The 23573-nt window shown below is 58.3% G+C and overlaps 1 protein-coding gene across 2 annotated transcripts in view; it reads left to right on the top strand.

The window, feature by feature from the left end:
• Window positions 1-23573, top strand: part of SRCIN1 (SRC kinase signaling inhibitor 1) — a 59933-nt gene extending 36360 nt beyond the window's left edge. Inside the window, exons 5-20 of one of the 2 annotated variants that reach the window (XM_066205307.1) lie at window positions 578-776; window positions 1600-1693; window positions 3530-4341; window positions 5430-5522; window positions 5641-5684; window positions 6615-6796; window positions 7989-8164; window positions 10500-10630; window positions 11395-11542; window positions 12241-12550; window positions 13530-13782; window positions 14822-14976; window positions 15199-15351; window positions 16809-16922; window positions 20766-20903; window positions 23026-23573. In XM_066205307.1, the coding sequence (XP_066061404.1) occupies window positions 578-776; window positions 1600-1693; window positions 3530-4341; window positions 5430-5522; window positions 5641-5684; window positions 6615-6796; window positions 7989-8164; window positions 10500-10630; window positions 11395-11542; window positions 12241-12550; window positions 13530-13782; window positions 14822-14976; window positions 15199-15351; window positions 16809-16922; window positions 20766-20903; window positions 23026-23151 (3128 nt within the window). In that variant the 3' untranslated portion in view covers window positions 23152-23573. The remainder of the gene's footprint in view (window positions 1-577; window positions 777-1599; window positions 1694-3529; window positions 4342-5429; window positions 5523-5640; window positions 5685-6614; window positions 6797-7988; window positions 8165-10499; window positions 10631-11394; window positions 11543-12240; window positions 12551-13529; window positions 13783-14821; window positions 14977-15198; window positions 15352-16808; window positions 16923-20765; window positions 20904-23025) is intronic. The other variant, XM_066205308.1, reaches the window with a different exon arrangement.

The raw sequence follows: 23573 nt of genomic DNA, 5'->3' as shown, positions 1-23573 counted from the left end.
GATGAAGTTGGGTGCCCGGATCTCCCATCCCCATTTTTTGGGGTGCCCCAGATCCTTCCACCTTCACCAGGGCAAATTTGAGTGCTCAGATCTCCCCCATCCCCATTTTTTTGGGGTACCCCAGAACCTTCCACCTTCACCAGGGCAAAGTTTGGTGTCTGGATCTCCCCCATCCCCACTTTTTGGGGTGCCCCAGATCCTTCCACCTTCACCAGGGCAGAGTTGGGTGGCCAGAGATCCTCCAAAACCATTTTTTGGGGTGCCCCAGATCCTCCCACCTTCACCAGGGCAAATTTGAGTGCTCAGATCTCCCCCATCCCCATTTTTTTGGGGTGCCCCAGATCCTTCCACCTTCACCCGGGCAAAGTTTGGTGTCTGGATCTCCCCCATCCCCACTTTTTGGGGTGCCCCAGAACCTCCCGTCTTCACCAGGGCAAATTTGGGTGCCCAGATCTCCCCCATCCCCATTTTTTGGGGGTTCCCCGGATGCCTCCAGGATTAAAAACAAACCCCGTCCCCTCTGTGGAGGAGCACACCTGACCCCTCCCCTCTCTCCGTGCCCCCCCTGCCCTCCCAGGGGTGCTGTTCCTGCAGTTCGGGGACGAGACGCGGCGGGTGCACATCACGCACGAGGTCAGCAGCATGGACACCCTGCACGCCCTCATCGTGCACATGTTCCCCCAAAAGCTCACCATGGGCATGCTCAAGTCCCCCAACACCGCCATCCTCATCAAGGACGAGGCCAGGAACGTCTTCTACGAGCTGGAAGACGTCAGGTGAGAAAAAGTGGGGGGAAAAAAAAATCCCAAAAGGGTCTGAGGTAAAACCCCTTTGAGGTGGTGTGAAAATCCCAAAGGGTCTGAGCTCAAATCCCTTTGAGTTTTAAGGTCAAACCCCTTTAAGGTTCTGTGAAAATCCCAAAGGGTCTGTGGTCAGATCCCTTTAAGGTGATGTGAAAATCCCAAAGGTCTGAAGTAAAACCCATTTGGGTTTTAAGGTTCTGGGAGAATCCCGAAGGTCTGAGGTAAAACCCCTTTGAGTTTTAAGGTTCTGTGAAAATCCCAGAGGGTCTGAGGTAAAACCGATTTGCGATTTAAGGTCAAACCCCTTTAAGGTGGTGTGAAAATCCCTTTGAGATTCAAGGTGGTGTGAAAATCCCAAAGGTTTGAGTTCAAACCCCTTTAAGGTGGTGTGAAAATCCCTTTGAGATTCAAGGTGGTGTGAAAATCCCAAAGGTTTGAGTTCAAACCCCTTTAAGTTTTAAGGTGATGTGAAAATCCCAAAAAAGGGGGGGGAAAAAAGGCAAAAAAAAGGCACAAAAGGGCAAAAGGCAGAAAAGGGGGTGGAAAGGGGGAAAAAAAGGCAAAAAAGAGGCAAAAATAAAAGGCAAAAAAAATGAAAACAAAAAAGGCAAAAAAAAAAAGGGCGAAAAAAAGGGGAAAAGGCGTGCTCTTGGGTCAAACAGATGTGGAGGAGAGAGTTCTTTAACTCCACCACAGGCCAGGAAATCTGTGGGATGAAGGAAAAAGGGGGTCGGGGGGATTTTTGGGTGGGTTTTTGGGGTTTTTTCGGGTGTTCAGGCTCCGATTTTCCCTCCAGAGACATCCAGGACAGGAGCATCATTAAAATCTACCGCAAAGAGCCGCTCTACGCCTCGTTCCCGGCCTCGCACATCACCAACGGCGACCTGAGGGTGAGAGGGGACGCGGGGACAGCCCCGGGGCCTGGCGGGTGGCGCCGGGCAGGGGAGAAAGGGGCAGAGCCGGGAATTAATTGTGTGGGGGTGGGATTTGTCCTGGCTGCTTCCAGAGCTGGTTTAAGGGGCTGGCAGTGGGGTCATAAGTACGGGTTTTTAGGGGTTAAATCATTGGGATAATGCATCAGGGGAAATCATCAGGATAAATCATCAGGGTAAATCATCAGGGGAAAATCATCAGGGGAAATCATCAGGGTAAAATCATCAGGATAAATCATCAGGGTAAATCATCAGGGTAAATCATCGGGGAAATCATCAGGGTAAAATCATCAGGGTAAAATCATCAGGGGAAATCATCAGGATAAATCATCAGGATAAATCATCAGGATAAATCATCAGGGTAAAATCATCAGGATAAATCATCAGGGTAAAATCATCAGGGGAAATCATCAGGGGAAATCATCAGGGGAAAATCATCAGGGTAAAATCATCAGGATAAATCATCAGGGTAAAATCATCAGGGGAAATCATCAGGGTAAATCATCAGGGTAAAATCATCAGGGTAAATCATCAGGATAAATCATCAGGGTAAATCATCAGGATAAATCATCAGGGTAAATCATCAGGGTAAAATCATCAGGGTAAAATCATCAGGGTAAAATCATCAGGGTAAAATCATCAGGGTAAATCATCAGGGTAAAATCATCAGGGTAAATCATCAGGGTAAATCATCAGGATAAATCATCAGGGTAAATCATCAGGATAAATCATCAGGGTAAATCATCAGGGTAAAATCATCAGGGTAAAATCATCAGGGTAAAATCATCAGGGTAAAATCATCAGGGTAAAATCATCAGGGTAAATCATCAGGGTAAAATCATCAGGGTAAATCATCAGGATAAATCATCAGGGTAAATCATCAGGGTAAAATCATCAGGATAAATCATCAGGGTAAATCATCAGGGTAAAATCATCAGGGTAAAATCATCAGGGTAAATCATCCGGGGAAATCATCCGGGTAAATCATCAGGATAAATCATCAGGGGAAATCATCAGGGTAAAATCATCAGGGGAAATCACCAGGGTGAATCATCAGGGGAAATCATCAGGGGAAATCATCAGGATAAATCATCAGGGTAAATCATCAGGGTAAATCATCAGGATAAATCACCCCGCTGCTGGCTGGGAATCACAGAATCACATAAAATCACAGAATTACAGAATCACAGGATCGCATAGAATCACATAAAATCACATAAAATTACAGAATCACACAGAATCACAGAGAATTGCAGAATCACAGAATCACAGAGAATCACAGAATTACAGATTTACAGAATCACACAGAATCTCACAGAATCGCGTAAAATTACAGAATCACACAGAATTACAGAATCACACACAATCACACACGATCACGCACGATCACAGAACCACCAGGTTGGAAGAGACCTTCAAGATCATTCACGTGGCACTCGGTGCCGTGGTTTAGTTGAGGTGTTGGGGCTGGGTCGGACTCGATGATCTTGAAGGTCTCTTCCAACCTAATCATTCTGTGAAATCTGTGAAATCTGTGAAATCTTTGAAATCTGTGTGATTTTGTGTGAAATCCGTGAATTCTGTGAATTCCTTGTGATTTTGTGTGATTCTGTGAATTCTGTGATTCTGCGATTCTGCGAATTCTGTGAATTCTGTGTGATTTCGTGTGATTCTGCGAATACTGTGAATTCTGTGATTCTGCGATTCCGTGAATTCCGTGAATTCCGTAAACTCCGTGATTCTGCGATTCTCCTTGCTGACCCTCCCCCCTTCCCCCTCTCCCCGTTCCCGCAGCGGGAGATGGTCTACACGTCCCGCGAATCCTCCCCGACCCGCCGCCTCAACAACATGTCCCCGGCCTCCCACCTGGCCTCGGGCTCCCCTCCTCCCGTGCTGCAATCCTCGTCGCCGTCCCGCTCCCGCATGTCCTACAGCGGCGGCCGCCCTCCCTCCTACGCCGGCAGCCCGGTGCACCACAGCGAGCGCCTGTCCAGCCTCCCCCCCGCCCAGGGCGTGTCCCCCAGCCCCAGCGCCATCCTGGAGCGCCGGGACGTCAAACCCGACGAGGACCTGGCGGGCAAGAACGTGGTGCTGGTGAAGAACGAGGGGCTCTACGCCGATCCCTACGGCATGGTGCACGAAGGGCGGCTCAGCATCACGTCCACGCAGTCGCTGGCGGGCATGGGGGACCCCTTCGGGTACTCGGGGGGGCTCTACAAGAGGGGCTCGGTGAGGTCTCTCAGCACCTACTCGGCGGCCGCGCTGCAGACGGAGCTGGAGGACGGTTTGTACAAGCCCAACGCGCCCATCTACGGCGACGCCTACGGCCCCGGGCTGGGGTTTCGGATGCCGCCGTCGTCCCCGCAGAAGATGGTGGAGCCGGGGCAGAGCCCGCACAGCCCCTACTCGGGCCCGCCCAGCCGCTCTTCGCCCGTCCGTCAGTCCTTCCGCAAGGATTCCTGCTCCTCCTCCGTCTTCATGGAGAGCCCAGTGGGGAAAACGCGGAACCCGAGCTCGTCCGGCCCGCCCGAGCTGTTCCCCGGGCCCGGGGAGCGGCCGCTCTCGGGGTTCGGATCGCCTGGCCCGGCCAAGGACACCGAGACCAGGTGAGGGAGAGGAGGGAGGGATGGGGGGAAAAATTCCGGGTGGATTTGGGGTTTGCTGAGCCGGGGGGTTTGTGTCAGCTGGAGGAGGAGGAGAAAAAGGAGCGGAGGTGTTGCAATAGGTCACGAAATAAAGGTGCTTGACTCCAGTCAGGAGGCATTGAAAGAAGGGATTCCCCAGTGAGAAGATTGTAAATCAGAAGGTTTATTTACAATCCATTCAGCCCTTTTATAACATTTTGTGCTAAAAAGTGACGTTATTGGTCCGTAGGGCTGACACCTCTCCCAGTGGCTGAGGAACAGAAACAGCAAACAACGCCTGTTGTCGTGGGAAAGGGAACATTGTTTACACGAGGTTGTTCTGGGGAAAAAGAAAAACTGTTGAAGAGTTTTCCTTGAGAAGAGCTCAGCAATTCTCAGGCTCGGAAAATATCGAGTCCACACAGAGGAAGGTGGAGGTGCCGGGATGGGGAAGGAGAGGAGAGGAGAGGAGAGGAGAGGAGAGGAGAGGAGAGGAGAGGAGAGGAGAGGAGAGGAGAGGAGAGGAGAGGAGAGGAGAGGAGAGGAGAGGAGAGGAGAGGAGAGGAGAGGAGAGGAGAGGAGAGGAGAGGAGAGGAGAGGAGAGGAGAGGAGAGGAGAGGAGAGGAGAGGAGAGGAGAGGAGAGGAGAGGAGAGGAGAGGAGAGGAGAGGAGAGGAGAGGAGAGGAGAGGAGAGGAGAGGAGAGGAGAGGAGAGGAGAGGAGAGGAGAGGAGAGGAGAGGAGAGGAGAGGAGAGGAGAGGAGAGGAGAGGAGAGGAGAGGAGAGGAGAGGAGAGGAGAGGAGAGGAGAGGAGAGGAGAGGAGAGGAGAGGAGAGGAGAGGAGAGGAGAGGAGAGGAGAGGAGAGGAGAGGGAATCGGGAGATGACAGGACAGGGAATGAGGAGAGGGAATGAGGAGAGGTCAGGAGAGGGAATGAGACCCGTGGATTCAGCTGGTGACAGCAGCGTCCCCGACTCCCGGGGTGTGGCAGGGGTGTGAGCAGGGCTGGGAGCAGCCCAGGGGTGACAGATCCAGCTGCTGACCCCGCCTTTGTCCCTTTGTCCCGGCGCAGGGAGCGCATGGAGGCCATGGAGAAGCAGATCGCCAGCCTGACGGGGCTGGTGCAGAGCGCGCTGCTCCGCGGCTCCGAGGCCGAGACCCCCAGGTGAGGGCGGCTCTGGGACCCCCGGGATGTCCCTGCTGGGGTGGGTGCTGTCCCCCCTGCCAGGGGACACCAACCCCGCCGCGCCTGGCCGTGTCTCAGCCCCCTGCTGTCATTGCAGCGAGAAGACAGAAGCCACCAACGGCGGGACGCCCCCGTCAGCCTGTGAGTGACCCCCGGCCCTGCAGGACCCCCCCCCGTGACCCCTGGGTGACCCCAGTGCAGCCCCCCCCCCCGTGTCCTGGGGACCCCCACCCCATCCTGCTCTGGGCGGGGGGTTAGCATGGATGGGGGAATTTTGGAAACATTCGGGGCATTTCTCACACTTTGGTGCATTTCTCACATTATTCGGGGCATTTCTCACATTTTTTGGTGCATTTCTCACATTTTGGGGCATTTCTCACATTTTGGTGCATTTCTCACATTATTCGGGGCATTTCTCACATTTTTTGGTGCATTTCTCACATTTTGGGGCATTTCTCACATTTTTCGGGGCATTTCTCACATTTTTTGGTGCATTTCTCACATTTTGGTGCATTTCTCACATTTTTCGGGGCATTTCTCACATTTTTTGGTGCATTTCTCACATTTTGGGGCATTTCTCACATTTTTCGGGGCATTTCTCACATTTTTTGGTGCATTTCTCACATTTTGGTGCATTTCTCACATTATTCGGGGCATTTCTCACATTTTTTGGTGCATTTCTCACATTTTGGGGCATTTCTCACATTTTTCGGGGCATTTCTCACGTTGGGCCCCGGGGGGATTCATACTCCAACATCTCCCCCCTCCCCCCTCCACACCCTCTCTTTGAGCCCTGAACGGTTAAATTAATTACCCATTAATTTAACGGTTGATTAACGCCTGAATCAACCATTAATTTAACGGTTAATTGCTTTATTAACCGTTTGCTGAACGCGCCGGAGCAAACGAGGCGTCGTTACCAGCGCAATTTATTACGACGACTAATATTTATTAAAAATGTCTTTCAAATTATTTTTTAAAAAAAAAAACTCTTAAAAAAAACCAGAACCGAAGGATTGAACCTGGGGGTGGGCGGGTGTCACCCCTCGGCAGCCTCTGATTGTCCCCCAGCAGCCACCAGCCGCAGCGGCATGGGGACACCGGTGCCGGCGCCGCCGCCGCCCTCGGCCACCAGCACGCCGGCGGGGCAGCCCACGGCCATCACCCGCCTGCACATGCAGCTGCACCTGCACGACCTGCAGCAGAACGCCAGCGACCTCCGCAACCAGCTGCAGCAGCTCAAGAAGCTGCAGGTGGGCGCCCCCGGGGGAACGGGGAGGGAGGGGGGTCACAAATGTCACCCCGGTTCTCGCTGTGGAGGGACGGGGAGAATTTGGTGGGTTTGGTTTTGGGGGGTTTTTTTTCCCTGGGTGGGGTTGGTGTGGGGGAGTCTGGGGGTCGTTCCTGAGGGTGAGCTTGGGGATTCGTCCTGAGTCCTAGCTCAGGGATCCTTCCTGAATCCAAGCTCTGGGATCCTTCCCAAATCCAAACTTAGGGATCTTTTCAAAATTCAAGCTGAGGGATCCTTCCCGAATCCAAGCTCATGGATTCTTCCAAAGTCCAAGCTCAGGGATCCCTCCTGAATCCAAATTTAGGGATCCTTCCCAAATCCAAACTTAGGGATCCTGCCTAAATCCAAGCTTAGGGTTCCTTCCCAAATCCAAGCTCAGGGATCTTTCTCCACGCCCAGCTCAGGGATCCCTCCTAAATCCAAGCTCAGGGATCCTTCCTGAATCCAAGCTCAGGGATCCTTCCCAAATCCAAATTTAGGGATGATTCCCAAATGCAAGCTCATGGATCCTTCCCCATGTCCAGCTCAGGGATCCTTCACCACTGTGAGCGCAGGGATCCTTCCCAAATCCAAATTTAGGGATCCTTCCCCACTCCAAGCTCAGGGATTCCTCCTGAATCCAAGCTCAGAGATCCTTCCCAAATCCAAATTTAGGGATGATGCCCAAACCCAAACTCAGGGATCCTTCCCCACTCCAACCCCAGGGATCTTTCCTGAATCCCAGCTCAGGGATCCCTCCCCACACTGAGCTTGGGGTTCCTTCCCAAATGCGAGCTTAGGGATCCTTCCCGAATCCCAGCTCATGGATCCTTCCCCATGTCCACCTCAGGAATCCTTCACCACTGTGAGCTCAGGAATCCTTCCCAAATCCAGGTTCAGGCATCCCTCCCGAATCCAACCTCAGAGATCAATCCCAAATCCAAATTTAGGGATAATTCCCAAATCCAAGCTCAGGGATCCTTCCCAAATCCAAATTTAGGGATGATTCCCAAATCCAAGCTCAAGGATCCTTCCTGAATCAACCCCAGGGATCCCTCCCTGCTCCCAGCTCAGGGCTGGTCCCCTGTCAGGACCCGTTTCCCATCTTGGGGAGGGTCTCTGTCAGCCTGACATCCTCTTCTTCCTCCTCCTCCTCCTCCTCCTCCTCCCCGCAGCTGCAGAACCAGGAGACGGTGAAGACGCTGCTGCGGCGGACGGAGACGGAGCTGAGCGTGCGGGTGACGGACACGATGCGCAAGCACGAGGACCCTCTGCAGCGCCAGCGCAGCCTGGTGGAGGAGGAGCGGCTGCGGTACCTCAACGAGGAGGAGCTCATCACCCAGCAGCTCAAGTGAGCCCGGGGAGGGGGGCGCCGACCCGCCCCGGTCGGCTCTGCACCGCCCGGGGGGGTCCCCGAGTGAGGGGGGGTCCTCGAAGTGACCTGGTGCTTGAATGAGGAGGGGTCCCCGCACAGTGATCGTGTCCCCGAGTGAGGAGGGGTCCCCGCACAGTGATCGTGTCCCTGAATGAGGAGGGGTCCCCGCACAGTGATCGTGTCCCCGAGTGAGGAGGGGACCCCGCACAGTGATCGTGTCCCCGAATGAGGAGGGGTCCCCGCACAGTGATCGTGTCCCCGAGTGAGGAGGGGTCCCCGCACAGTGATCGTGTCCCCAAATGAGGAGGGGTCCCCGCACAGTGATCGTGTCCCCGAGTGAGGAGGGGTCCCCGCACAGTGATCGTGTCCCCGAGTGAGGAGGGGTCCCCGCACAGTGATCGTGTCCCCGAGTGAGGAGGGGTCCCCGCACAGTGATCGTGTCCCCGAGTGAGGAGGGGTTCCCCCACAGTGATCGTGTCCCCGAGTGAGGAGGGGTCCCCGCACAGTGATCGTGTCCCCGAGTGAGGAGGGGTCCCCGCACAGTGATCGTGTCCCTGAATGAGGAGGGGACCCCGCACAGTGATCGTGTCCCCGAGTGAGGAGGGGTCCCCGCACAGTGATCGTGTCCCCGAATGAGGAGGGGTCCCCGCACAGTGATCGTGTCCCCGAGTGAGGAGGGGTCCCCGCACAGTGATCGTGTCCCCGAGTGAGGAGGGGTCCCCGCACAGTGATCGTGTCCCCGAATGAGGAGGGGTCCCCGCACAGTGATCGTGTCCCCGAATGAGGAGGGGTCCCCGCACAGTGATCGTGTCCCCGAGTGAGGAGGGGTTCCCCCACAGTGATCGTGTCCCCGAGTGAGGAGGGGTCCCCGCACAGTGATCGTGTCCCCGAGTGAGGAGGGGTTCCCCCACAGTGATCGTGTCCCCGAGTGAGGAGGGGTCCCCGCACAGTGATCGTGTCCCCGAATGAGGAGGGGACCCCGCACAGTGATCGTGTCCCCGAATGAGGAGGGGTCCCCGCACAGTGATCGTGTCCCCGAATGAGGAGGGGTCCCCGCACAGTGATCGTGTCCCCGAATGAGGAGGGGTCCCCGCACAGTGATCGTGTCCCCGAGTGAGGAGGGGTCCCCGCACAGTGACCGTGTCCCCGAGTGAGGAGGGGTCCCCGCACAGTGACCGTGTCCCCGAGTGAGGAGGGGTCCCCGCACAGTGACCGTGTCCCCGAGTGAGGAGGGGTCCCCACACAGTGATTGTGTCCCTGAGTGAGGAGGGGTCCCAGGTCCACATGAGGAGGGGTCACCTTCAATGACAGTGTCCCTGAGTGAGGGGGGGTCCCCATGCAATGACCTCATCCCTGAAGAGGAGGGGTCCCCCGAAGTGTCCTTGTCCCTGAGAGAGGAGGGGTCCCTTGAAGTGATCATGTCCCTGAATGAGGTGGAGTCCCCTTGTGTGACCATGTCCCTGAGTGAGGGGGGGGTCCCCACACGGTGACCTGTCTGTCCCTGCATGAGGAGGGGTCCCCTGCAGTGACCGTGTCCCTAAATGAGGGGGGGTCCCCAAGCCCAGTGACCGCGTCCCAAAGTGAGGAGGGGTCCCCAGCCCAGTGTCCCCTCTCCTGTTGGGGACCTGCCACCCTCAGGGTTCCCCACCCTCCTGAGACAGCAGTGCCCCCCCGAGTGACCCCCCCCAGTGTCCCCTCAGTGCCACCCAGTGACCCCAGTGACCCCTCAGTGACCTAGTGCCCCCCCAGTGCCCCCAGTGACCCCCAGTGCTGCCCCAGTGTCCCCTCAGTGCCACCCAGTGATCCCAGTGACCCCCCAGTGACCCCAGTGACCCCCCCAGTGTCCCCTCAGTGCCACCCAGTGACCCCCCAGTGACCCCAGGGACCCCTCAGTGACCCAGTGCCCCCCAATGACCCCAGTGCCCCCCCAGTGCCCCCCCAGTGACCTCAGTGACCCCAGTGACCCCTCAGTGACCTCAGTGACCCCAGTGACCCCCCCAGTGTCCCCTCAGTGCCACCCAGTGATCCCAGTGACCCCCCAGTGACCCCCAGTGACCCCAGTGTCCCCTCAGTGCCCCCCAGTGACCCCCCCAGTGCCCCGCAGTGACCTGGAGAAGTCCATGGAGAAGATCCAGAAGGATCTGGCGCACAACCCAGTGACCCCAGTGCCCCCCCAGTGACCCCAGTGACCCCAGTGATCCCCCCAGTGACCCCCCAGTGATCCCCCCAGTGACCCCACTGCCCTCCCAATGACCCCAGTGACCTCCCAGTGCCCCCCCAGTGACCCCCCGCCCTCCCCGTGTCCCCGCAGTGACCTGGAGAAGTCCGTGGAGAAGATCCAGAAGGATCTGGCGCACAACCACCGGCTGGTCCCGGTGCAGGAGCTGGAGGAAAAGGCCACGGTGCTCAGGCAGCTGGGGGAGACCCTGACAGAGCTCAAGGGTGAGAAAACGGGGCCCTGCGGGGTTTCCCGGAGCCAGCCCTGCTCCAGGGTGTCCTGGATTTGGGTGTTTGCACCTGGGATACTCCAGGATTCCCTGGATTTGTGTTTGCACCTGGGACGCTCCAGGTTGTTCCTTGCCCCTGGATTTGGGTGTTTGCATCTGGTCTACTCTAGAATTTCCTGGATTTTTTCTTTGCACCTGGGACGCTCCAGGTTGTTCCTTGCCCCTGGATTTGGGTGGTTTTGTACCTGGGATTCTCCAGGATTCCCTGGATTTGTGTTTGCACCTGGGACGCTCCAGGTTGTTCCTTGCCCCTAGATTTGGGTGTTTGCATCTGGTCTACTCTAGAATTTCCTGGATTTTTTCTTTGCACCTGGGACGCTCCAGGTTGTTCCTTGCCCCTGGATTTGGGTGGTTTTGTACCTGGGATTCTCCAGGATTCCCTGGATTTGTGTTTGCACCTGGGACACTCCAGGTTTTCCATTGCCCCTGCATTTGTGGGTTTGCTCCTGCCGGGGTGGGTCACTCCCTGGTGTCGCTCGGTGCCATGTCCCTGTGGAGGGGACACCTCCAGCCCCCAGGGGACACCTCCAGCGGGTAAAATCTGTCAGCAGGAGCAGGGATGGAGACAGAAATCCAGAGTTTCCCTGGACCCACCCCACTCCGTGCCCACGCCCCGGGGGTTGTGGCAGGCGTGGCCGCCCTGGCAGTGCCAGCCGGGCGGGATGGGGACGCCGTGGTGACACCGGTGTCCCCTCGCAGCCCAGTTCCCCGGCCTGCAGAGCAAGATGCGGGTGGTGCTGCGGGTGGAGGTGGAAGCCGTCAAGTTCCTCAAGGAGGAGCCCAACCGCCTGGACGGGCTCCTCAAGCGCTGCAAGAGCGTCACCGACACCTTGGCCCAGGTCCGCAGGTGAGCCCCCAGCCCCGCCCCCGGAGGGCGCGGCCACACCCCCACACCCCCCCCCCGGTGTCCCCTTTGTCCCCAACAGCTCTGGGCCACCTCCCCTCGGTGTCCCCTTTTCTCTTAATATTTGCAATATAATATGATAATATATAATACAATATATATTGTATAATATAGTATATAATAATATAATATATAAGGATTTATAATGTAAAATATATTATATTATATTATATTATATTATATTATATTATATTATATTATATTATATTATATTACATTACATTACATTACATTACATTACATTATATTATATGTATATTTAATTTTATATAATACTACATAATGTATAATGATGCAATACAATATGATGATAAAAATAATAGATAATTATAAATAAATAAATATATATTTATCATAGATATATTCTATTGTATTCTATCATTATTTATTATATAGTATTATATTAAATTAAATATATTATATAATATAATATAATATAATGTAATATAATATATAATGTAATTACATATACATATACATATACATATACATATACATATACGTATACGTATACGTATACGTATACGTATACGTATAATATTATTTTATTAGATTAGATATTATTACATTCTATATTATTATAACATTGTGTTCTATTAAAATTATAACATAAACAATGCAATCTTTATTTTTAACCCCAGGCAAGTGGAGGAGGGCGTGTGGAGCTCCCCCGGCAGCCTCAGCCAGTCCCCCAAGAAGGTGGCCCCGGAGACGGATTTCGGCAAAGGGCTGGAGCTGGAGATGCCCACCAGCCCCCCGGTGAGCCTGCACCACCTGACGGCCACCGCCGAGCCCCTGGGGGTCCCCAGCTTCGGGCACAGCCCCCCGCAGCCCCAGGGGCACCCCAAGAGCAATAACCCCAGCCGAGCCCCCGAGATGGTGCCCGCCAAGACACAGACGGGGCCCGAGACCCCCGGCAAGAAGAGCGTGGACAAAGCCGTGTCGGTGGAGGTGAGAACCCTGCTCGGGGTTTGGAGGGGGGGGTTCGGATTTGGGGGGGGGGTCCTCTGGAGGGTCTGTGAAGGTGGGGAGTCCTGGGGGTGCCTCTGCTGCTTGGGAGGGTTGGAATTTAAGGATGGGGACAAAAATGTTCCTTTCCCAGCTCATCCCAGTGGGGTTGGGGGCTGTGGGAGGGACGGGGCCTGAGCTCCCCAGCAAGAAGGTGGAAATGGGAATGGGAACAGCTCCCATCATCATCCTCCTCCTCCTCGGTGGAGCGCCTCTACTGCTTGGGCAGGGGGGGATTTAAATTTGGGGATGGGGGAAAAAATGTTGCCCCCCCCAGCTCCTCCCAGAGGGGTTGGGGGCTGCGGGAGAGATGCCAGACCCCCAGCAAGGAGGCGGAAATGGGAATGGGAGCAGCTCCCATCCTCATCCTCCTCGGTGGAGAGTGGGGAGTCCTGGGAGCGCCTCTGCTGCTTGGGGTGGGGTGTTGAAATTTGGGGTTAAATTTGGGGATGGGGGAAATAAATGTCCCCCCCCAGCTCCTCCCAGCGGGATTGGGGGCTGCAGGAGAGATGCCAGACCCCCAGCAAGGAGGTGGAAATGAGAATGGCAGCACTGCCCACCCTCCTCCTCCTCGGTGGAAGGTGGGCAGCACCTCTGCTGCTTGGGGTGGGGATGAAATTTGGGGATGGGGGCAAAAATGTTGCCCCTCCCGGTGGGGTTGGGGGCTGTGGGAGAGACACAAGACCCCCAGCAAGAAGGCGGAAATGGGAATGGGAGCAGCTCCCATCCTCATCCTCCTCCGTGAAGAGTGGGAAGTCCTGAGAGCGCCTCTGCTGCTTGGGTTGGGGATAAAATTTGGGGATGGGGGCAATAATATCCCCCCCCCCCAGCTGGTCCCAGCGGGTCCGGGGGTGTCGCAGGGCCGGGGGTCACCCCGTGCCCGCCAGCCCCGGGGCTGCAGCGGGGGTCTCCGTGCCCGCAGGCGGCCGAGCGCGACTGGGAGGAGAAGCGGGCGGCGCTGACCCAGTACAGCGCCAAGGACATCAACCGGCTGCTGGAGGAGACGCAGGCCGAGCTGATGAAAGCCATCCCCGACCTGGAATTCGCCGCCAAGCACAAACCCGGCCCCGGGGGCAGCGGCAGCGCCGCCTCCACGCCCGAGCACAAACCCTCCAAGGCACAGCACGGCCCCAAATCGGGGGGCAAAGGGGACCCCAACGGCCGCCGGGGTTCAGGTGCGTGTCACTGGAGTGTAGGACAGGAAAAGAGCCACGCTCACCTGGCCAGGAGGTGCGAAGGAAAAGGGGGGCTTTATTTAAACATCTCAGCTTATGTAGTTTTGGGGATTTGGTTAAGGATTGGGGGATGAGAGGAGACGCCCCTCTGGGTGTTTGACCACCCCCAGTCACGCCAGCGGTCAAACCAGCGGTTCGTCAGTTTGTCTTGCCCCCCACCCCCGGAAAGGAATGTGCTTGGTGAACGTCGCTCTTTGGTTTCGTCACAATGCCTGAGAACTCTCCTGCCCAAAAATGAAAACGAACAAAAAGCTGAAAAAATCAGAGCGGCACTAGGCGGCGACACGGGAAAAAACGACGCTCACTCGTCAGGTTGAGAGGAGAGAAAAAAAAGAAGAAACTTTATTTTGAGGTTCTGATTTATACGGATTTTGGAATTTGATTAGGGATTGGAGGACGAGGTTAACACTTTCTCTGACCACACTGGTCAACCCAGAAGTCCCATCAATTTGTTTTTCCCCCTCGGAAAGGAATGTATTATTCACAAAACATCGCTCTTTCTTTATTTTTCGATGCTGTGAGAAGGCTTCAATTGAAATATAAAACATCAGACGGCTGAAAAATTGGGGTGACAGGCACGGGGTGGGGATGGAGGGATTCACCCCCAGAGGGGAGGATGGGGGTCTGTGGGGTCACTAGACACCTGACTACACTCACCTGGTCAGGTGTGAGAATGAAAAAAGTAGTTTATTTGGGATTTTGACTTTATTACATAGTTTTTGGAGTTCGATTAGGGATTGAGGGGACGAGGCTGACGCCTCTCTGACCCCATCAGTCAAACCAGAAGTCCGTTAATTAGCCTTTCCCCCGGGAAGGAACGCGCGGTTTTCAAAACATCACTTTGTATTACAACGAGTGAGAACTTCAGTACCTGTGAACACCAGGAGGCTGAAAAAAAACCTCCGGGCGCCAGTCCCCGAGGATGAGGAGGGTGGGATGAGAAGGGCGGTGCCCTCACGGCCCCAATTTTTGTCCCCAGACGAGCTGACGGTGCCGCGGTACCGGACCGAGAAACCCTCCAAGTCGCCGCCGCCGCCGCCGCCCCGCCGCAGCTTCCCCTCGTCGCACGGGCTGACCACGACCCGCAGCGGCGAGGTCATTGTCACCAGCAAGAAGGAGCCCGGCTTTATGAAGGTACGGGTGGCCGCTGGGCCGGGGTGGGCAGTGCCAGCCGGCCCCCGGTGTCCCCCCGCTGTCCCCCACGGTGTCCCCCGGTGCCTCCTGGTGACCCCCTCGGTGTCCCCCAGTATCCCCCGGTGCCTCCTGGCGCCCCACGTTGTCCCACCCGGTGTCCCCCCCGGTGTCCCCTCAATGTCCCCCGGTGTCCCCCGCCCCTGACGCGCGCTGCCCCGGCAGAAGGCGGAGTCGGAGGAGCTGGAGACGCCGAAGCCGCAGGTGAAGCTGAGGCGGACGGTGTCCGAGGTGGCCCGGCCCGCCTCCACCCCGCCCGTCATCGCCTCGGCCGTCAAGGACGACGACGACGAGGACCGGATCATCGCCGAGCTCGAGGTGAGCGGGAGCCCCGCGGGACCCCCGCCCCGGGGGTGACACCGCCCCCAGGTGACACCACACCCGAGGTGACCCCGCCCCCGAGGTGACCCCGCCCAGGAGGTGACATCGCCCCGGAGGTGACATCGCCCCGGAGGTGGCACTGCCCCCGAGGTGGCACTGCTCCCAAGGTGACACCACCCCCGAGGTGGCACCGCCCCGGAGGTGGCACTGCCCCCGAGGTGGCACTGCTCCCAAGGTGACACCGCCCCGGAGATGGTGGCACTGCCCCCGAGGTGGCACCGCCCCGGTGGTGGCACCGCCCCCGAGGTGACACCACTCCCGAGGTGGCACTGCCTCCCAGGTGACATCGCCCCCGAGGTGACACCGCCCTTCTGCTCCGGGGGCAGCTCGGGGTGGCGTTTGGGGTGTGACATCCCCGGTGCCGGCACCGTTCCTGCCGGGCCCGCGGAGGCAGACAGGTGGCACCACCGGGGACAGAGCGGTGGCACCGCCGGGGACAGAGAGGTGGCACTGCGGGGACAGGTGATGCACACCTGTGACACCCTCCCGCCCCGGGGTTTAGGGCAGGCTCACCTGGCTCTCAGCACGGCACCGGTGCTGCAGAGCGGAGGGGATGGGTGTTCCTTGGATGGTTTTTTATCAGCTGGTTTTCCCCCAGGAGGGAGGAGAACTGGGCGTGGTGCAGGTGTGGGCCAGGTGATGGCACCGGGGACAGGTGATGGTGCAGAGGACAGGTGATGCTGCAGGCGTGGGACAGGTGATGATGCTGCAGGCACAGGAACTGCACCAGTGATGCTGCGGGGCTGGACCAGTGACTCTGCTGGCCAGGGGACAGGTGACACTGCTGACTGAGGAACCAGTAGCACTGCTGGCCAGGGGTTTGATGGCACTGCTGGCCAGGGGACAGGTGACACTGCTAGCCAGGGGACAGGTGACACTGCTGGCCAGGGGACAGGTGACACTGCTGACTGAGGAACCAGTGGCACTGCTGGCCAGGGGTTTGATGGCACTGCTGGCCAGGGGACAGGTGACACTGCTAGCCAGGGGACAGGTGACACTGCTGGCCAGGGGACAGGTGACACTGCTGACTGAGGAACCAGTGGCACTGCTGGCCAGGGGTTTGATGGCACTGCTGGCCAGGGGACAGGTGACACTGCTAGCCAGGGGACAGGTGACACTGCTGGCCAGGGGACAGGTGACACTGCTGACTGAGGAACCAGTGGCACTGCTGGCCAGGGGACCAGTGCCCCTGCCAGCAGGACAGGGGACAGGTGGCACTGTTGGCCAGGGCATTGGTGACCCTGCCAGCAGCACAGGTGACAACGCTCCCTCTCACCTGACCACCGCCACCACTCTCCCTGCCGCCCGCCCCGCTCCAACCACGGGCCCTCCGAGCCCTCCAGGCCCCTCCGCTCACCCCTCCTGCCCTCCAACGGCCGTGTTTGACTCCCCAGGTGTTTCAGCGGAGCTCGGCCTCCCCTTTCCTCCCCTCGCCCCGCTGTGAGCCCCTCGAGGCCGTGTCCCCGGGCCACTGCCACCCGTGGCCCGACGGAGCCCAAGGATGGAAGGTAACGGCGCCCTCGGGGCTGCGCTCTCACCGCCTTCCTGCTCCGCCTCTTCTCCACTCACTCCTGCTGCTTTGTTTTTTATTTCTCTCTGATTTAACCGACTAATTAACGGCTTCTCTCCTCACTGCTGCCTCGCTCACGGCACTGACCCGGCACCGGAGCCAGCACTAACCCGCACCGGGCATCGGGCACCGGGCACCGGGCAGGGCTCGGGCAGCGCCCGCCGCTCTCAGGGCACGCCGGGGCCCCGGGGGGGGTGGGCAGTGCACGGGAGATCCCGCCCCGGGAGCACGGGAAGGGAAGGGCTGGAGCCGAGTCCGCGGGTTTGGATCTGCCCTGGTTCGGTTCTGGGCCTCTCCCGGCCCTCCTGACTTCCCACTGGAATCCCAGCTGGGTCGCTGCTGGTGGCAGAGGGATTTCCAAAGGGGTTCGGGAGGTGCAGAAACACCAGAATGGTTTTCGATTTAAAGGTTTTTTGCTCCAGTGGGGATGTCAGGGCTGGAGGAGGGAGCTGAGCGCCCCGTTCCAGTCCCTGTCCGTGCTCTGGGTTCCAGAGGGTTGTGGGGGCTGAACATTCCCTTCCCGTCCCTGTCTGTGCTCTGGGTCTCTGTGGGATGTCAGAGCTCAAGGAGGGAGCTGGGCGTTGCTCTCCATTCCCTGTCCATGCTCTGGGGCCAGTGGGATGTAGCGCTGGACAAGAGGGAATTGAAAATCCCTTTCCCAGCTCCTGTCCATGCTCTGGATCCCACTGGGATTGTCAGGGCTAGAGGAAGGAGCTGAGCATCCCCGTCCAGTCCCTGTCCACACTGTGGATCCCACTGGGATACATGGGCTGGGCAGGAGGGAGCTGAACATCCTTTTCCATTCCCTGTCCGTGCTCTGGATCCCAGTGGGATGTCAGGGTTGGAGGAGGGAGCTGGGCATTCTCTTCCAGTCCCTGTCTGTGCACTGGGTCCCTGTGGGATTTAAGGCTGGACAGGATGGAGCTGAACTTCCCTTCCCAGCTCCTGTCCATGCTCTGGATCCCGGTGGGATGTTGGGCTGGACAAGAGGGAATCGAAAATCCCTTTTCCAGCTCCTGTGCATGCTCTGGATTCCGGTGGGATATATGGGCTGGGCAGGAGCGAACTGAACATCCTTTTCCATTCCCTCTCCATGCTCTGGATCCCGGTGGGATTTACGGGCTGGGCAGGAGCCAGCTGAGCCCCCCTCCCTTCCCCAGACTCCCCCCCGGATCACTGCCGTGCCCGGCCGCACCGGCATTTGGGGGGAGACCCCAATAACTCCCGGCGCCCCGTGGTGCCTCCCCAGGCTAAACCCCGCTCCCTCCCGGCCCCTTAACCTGTCTGAATTCTCTGCCTAGGAGCCGCTGGCGGCCCCGGCCAGCCGAGCCTTCTCCCTGCCCCAGATCGTGCTCACCGAGTGGGTGTCGGAGCCGCCGTCCCCCGAAGCCGAGCCGGAGCTCTGGGTGGCACCGGGCAGCGCAGCGCCAGCAGCAGCGGCGGCGGGACAGCTGCCACCCCAGGGGACAAGGAGAGGCCGCGTGGCCGCTCCTGGCAGCTCCCCAAAATCCCCGCCGGCCCCCGGCCCCTCCCGGGAGTTCCCTTTGGCAGCCCCGCCTTTCCCCCGGGATCAAATGTGGGGGCGAGGAGGGGACGCGGCTCCGGGCGCTGCCGGCGGGGCGGAAGGAGGCGACAAGATTTGTCCCCAAAATCTTCCTCCTCGGAGCCGCGGGGAGGGCGCTGGAGCTGCGGAGGGCGCGCTCCTCCCCTCCGTCAGTGCCGGGATCGTTCCCCAAATTCCCCACGGGGACCCCCAAAGAGGAGCCGGGCTCGCTGCCGGACACTCCGCTGGGGCTCCGAGGGAGGAGAACCCGCCAGCCGCGGGCCGAGAGCCGCCGGCCAGCCCCGGGATTCCCGCGGGAAGGGATCCAGCGGGACATTCCCGGCCGGAGCAGCCCCCGGAGCAAATCCCCGCCCGCTGCCCCGGCGCCGCGGCACCTCCGGGATGGGATGGAGAAGCTCCGGCTGCCGCGGGCGAGCCCGGAACGGGAGGGGAAGTGTCGGAGGAGGAGCCCTGCAGAGGCAAATCATCTCCCCGGCGCCGCACGGGCAAAAAGGAGATTTATGAGGACACCTACCAGAGGCTGGACAGCCTGGAGGAAACCATCCGCGAGCTGGAGATGACCATCAGCGAGATCAGCAGCCACCCCGCCGTGGGATTCCTGCTCCCCAAGGAATCACCGGGACCCGAGGAGGACGGGAAGAGCCTGGGGGACCTCGGGCGTGGCAGCTGTGACGGTGACACCGCGCTGGACCTCAGCCAGGCCACGGGTGGCGCTGCCAAGAGTCCCTTTGGCAGCCGGACCAAGCCGGCGCTGCTCCCCAAGCCGCGGCTGCCCCCCGGCGCTGCCCAGGTTCATTTTCTCTTCTCCCCCGTGCCTTGCTCTGCCCTGGATTCGCTCTGGTGTCTCTTCCTCTGCCTGCTCCCTCTCTCTGTGACTTCGTGGAGGTGGAGAACGGATCCTTTCCTCTTCTCCCTGAGGCTCGGAGGGCTCTGGGAAGGGCAAGGGGATGAGCGAGGCAGGAGCTGGTGCCGGCCTGGGTGATCCCGGCCTGGAATTAGACCCTGGGTGAGGTGGAGTCTTGTGCCCTGGGAGGTTTTTTGGGGCACCAGGTCCAGGATGGGCATCCCACGGGGGCCAGGAGCATCCCATGGGATCCACGAGCATCCCATTGCGTCCACAAAATTCCCATGGGGTCCAGGAGAGCCCCGTGGGATCCAGGAGCATCCCATGGGATCCAAGAGCATCCCACAGGGTTCACAAAAATCCCATGGGGTCCAAAATTATCCCACGGGATCCACGGGCATCCCAAGGTGTCCAGGAGCATCCCAAGGTGTCCATGAGCATCCCACGGGGTCCACAAACATCCCACAGGATCCAAGAACCTTCCCACAGGATCCCAAAACATCCCACGGGGTCCACAAGCATCCCGTGGGATCCACAGGCATCCCGCAGGGGCCAAAAGCATCCCCTGGGATCCACAGAAATCCCACGGGGTCCAAGAGCATCCCACAGGATCCAGGAGCATCCCTCGGGGTCTACGGGCATCCCATCGGGTCCAAAATTATCCCACTGGATCCACGAGCATCCCAAGGGGTCCACGAGCATCCCACAGGGTCCTGGAGCATCCCATGGGATCCATGAGCATCCCACGGGGTCCACAAACATCCCACAGGATCCAAGAACCTTCCCACAGGATCCCGGGGCTCCAGGATCATCCCGCAGAGTCCAGGCGCATCCCAGATTTCCCAGTCTGGGCTGGGACAGGACAGGCAGGAGGCCACCAGGAGGGGACCGTGGCACGGGAGGGGACACGCGGGGCGGGGGCGGTGTGGCACTGCTCTCTGTATCCTCACCTGTGCACAGCCGTGAATAAACTCCTCTGTATTCCCACCGCCGCCGTTCCCACCTGGAATCTGCTTCTGCCTGCCGCCGCCTTTTTTTTTCCCTTCTCTCTCTGTCTCTCGGCCCCGCGGGCTGTCCCGTCCCGCCCTCGGTGTCCCGCTCTTTGCCGTCTCTGCCCTAAAACCCCTCCCGGGTGCCTCCCGGTAAGTTCCCGGCGGGTTTTTTTGGGTTGTTTGTTGGTTTTTTTTTTTTTTTTGGTGGAACTCGCGGTGACTTCTCACCCGGCGTTGTCACCGTTGTCACCTGGCGCAGCTCCAGGTATCCGGCGTGGGGGGGGGGGGGGGGGGGGCGACAAAGATCCAGCAGCCGATTTTAACCCTTTTTCCCCTGGATTTTTGTCCTTTTTTTTTTTTTTTTTCCCTGTATCCCGGCAGAGCGGTGGAGTCTCCATCCCGGCCATGAAGGTGGTGAACCCGGCGTCGCGGCTGAAGCAGGGCCAGCAGGGCAGCCCCGACAAGGGCAAGCACATCAAGCAGCGCATGGAATACATGCGGATCCAGGGCCAGCAGCAGGTACTCCAGCCCCAGGGCACGGCCTGAGCCGGGGGCACCGCCAGGGAGATCGTTTTTGGGGGGCTGGATTCTCTTTTTGTTTTGGTTGAGCCCCGCCGGGGTCGTTTTTGTCCCGCCTTTGTCCCCGGGTTTTCTGTCACCGCCTTTATTCCCGGGGTATTTTGTCCCCGGGTTTTTTGTCCCGCCTTTATCCCCGGGTTTTTTTGTCACCGCCTTTTTCCACGGGTTTTCTGTCCTCGCCTTTATTCCCGGGGTTTTTTTTTGTCACCGCCTTTGTCCCCCAGTTTTCTGTCCCCGGGTTTTCTGTCCCCGCCTTTATTTATTTATCCCCGGATTTTTTGTCCCCGCCTTAATTTATCCCCGGGGTTTTTTTGTCGCCGCCCTTGGGGACAAAAGGCACGCGGCTGTGGCGGTGCAGGGGTGGCTCTTGTCACACCGGGGGCTTGGGGACAAGGACACGGCTTCGTGCTGAGAGTCACCAGCCGGTGCTGGCTGTGGGGTGAGGCTGAAGCCCGTTTGTCCCCCAGCCCTGTGTGTCCCCTCGCCCCAGGGGACAGTGTCACCTCCTCGGTGATGCTGATGAGCATGACAGAGCTCTGGGGTTGGGGATTCCCTCCCCGGGGCTCCTGTCCCGGGAGGTTTTGGGGTGTTGGGACCCCCCCCTCACACACACACACATCCACAGAAGCAGCTTGTGGGGTGTCACAGGCGGGGTGGGTGGTGGTGGCACTGGGACACTGCGGGGACAGGGTGAGCGGGCCACAGCAGCTGGAAGAGAAGCGTTTTGGGGGTGGGATGGAGCGTCCCCAACCCTCCAGCCCCCCAGCACTGACCCCTCCCCATCCCACAGCGGGGTCCCCCCCCCCCCGCTCTGTCACCTGCTGTCACCTCAGCGTGCATTCCCAGCTGGCTCAGGGGATCACGGCCACTTGGGTGACCTCCCTCTGTCCCCTGTGACCTCCTGTCCCCCTCAGGGCCCACCCCGACCCCCTCCTCTGCCCCCACTCTGTGTCTTGATCCCCCTTTTCCCACCACCACCGAAACCACGCAATAAACCCGATTCTGCTCATTCTCGTGCATCCCCGTCGGACGAGCCGAAGGTTTTGTCCCAGCTACCCCGGAGCACGGGATTTTGGGGGGGGGGGTTTCGTGGAATTTGGGCAAATGTGGAACGAGCAAAACGGGCCAGAGGGGTCAAACCCCGCCTGGGCTTCTCGGTTCCCAAAAAAATCCTCTCCAGGGAGGGTCTGTCCCCGAGCTCGGGGTGTCCCTGACTGTCCCCTCCCGTGGAATTAGGGAGGGACAGGGAATTCCCTCTGGATTTCCCGGACAAACACCAGCCTGAGGGGCCGGGAAACATCTCCCGACTTCATGAGGCCACCAAGTCTCCTCCCCGTGAGGCCACCCAGCGCTTGTGACACCTCTGTCCCCCCGTGGCGCCACCAACCAACCCCCTGGGCCTGTCTGGGGACACTTTTCCCTGTCACTTTTGTCCCCTCCTTGTCCCCATTGAGGGCGAGGATCCCTCTCCTCATTCCCTGTAGGATTTCCAGCACAATTCCCCTGCTGTGGTGGCCCTGTGGGGACAGGGACAAGGACAGGGACAGGGTGGGCACCGTCCCCCTCGGGCACCGCCGGGGGCTGTGCCCGCTCTAACGCTGCCCCTTCTTGTCCCCCCTGTGCCTCCCCCCGTGTCCCCTGTGTCCCCTTCCCCCGGTGCCTGCGTGTGCGTGTGTCTGTGTGTCCTGGTGCCCGTCTGTCCGTCCGTCCGTCCGTCCGCTCCTCTCTCTCTGGGGACGTCCCCCGCCCCGTGCAGTGACACGCTGGGGACCCGCTCTTGTCGTTGCTGTTTGTGGTGACCCCCTTTTTCCAGCTGCTTTGACCTCAGGCCTGACTCAGTGCTGCTTCTGAACGAAATCCTTCGTGGTTTTCTCGGTTGTTTTGGGATTTTTTTCTTTTTTTCCTGTCCTCGTTTCTTTTTTTTTTTTTTTTTATATTTTATTTTTTATTTTCCTTTCTTTCGTCTTTTCGTTTAAAGCTTTTTTTTTTCCTTTTTTTTTTTTGGACTTTCCACCCCTCTCTCCTCCTCCTCGTCCTCCTTGAATCTTGCTTTTCTTTCCAGGCCACTAGACCATCTAAAGAGGCCAGTGAGACCTCCCCCACGGTCTCAGAAAAACCCGCGGCTGGCAGAACATCCATCCCCGTATTGACTTCCTTTGGGGCCAGGAACTCCTCCATCTCATTCTGAGCGCCCCTGCCAGCTCCGCCCGGCCGCTCTTCTCCTCCTCTTCCTCCTCCCGGGGGCTCCTCCTCTTCCTCGGGCTCCTCTTCCTCCCCGGGACTTGGCTTCTCTTCTTTGAGGCGCGGCTCTGGAGGGAAAACCGCCACCTGTGTGTGTCCCCCCTTTCCTCTTTCTGTTCGATCCATGTGGGTTTTCATTTTAATTTATTTTTTATTTTTTTTATTTTTTTTTTCTGTCGCCTGCGCTCCGCCAAAAGAACTTTCTTTTTTTGTTGGTTTTTTTTTTCCTTTGTGCGTGTCGCCTCGGCCCGACCTCTGTGTCCCCTCCCGCTCCGCCATGGCCAACCAGCCACTTTCTGTTTCTCTCTCTCTCTCTTTCTCTTTTTTCCTCCTTTTTTCTCATTTTTATTTTCCTTCCCTTTGGATCGC

Source organism: Chamaea fasciata, unplaced genomic scaffold (assembly GCF_029207755.1).
Source record: "Chamaea fasciata isolate MVZ Bird 193981 ecotype frontalis unplaced genomic scaffold, bChaFas1.0.hap1 SCAF_27, whole genome shotgun sequence".
In the NCBI taxonomy this organism is placed as follows: Eukaryota; Metazoa; Chordata; class Aves; order Passeriformes; family Sylviidae; genus Chamaea; species Chamaea fasciata.
The sequence above is the reverse complement of the archived record's forward strand: the minus strand, read 5'-3'. Positions and strand labels throughout refer to the sequence as shown.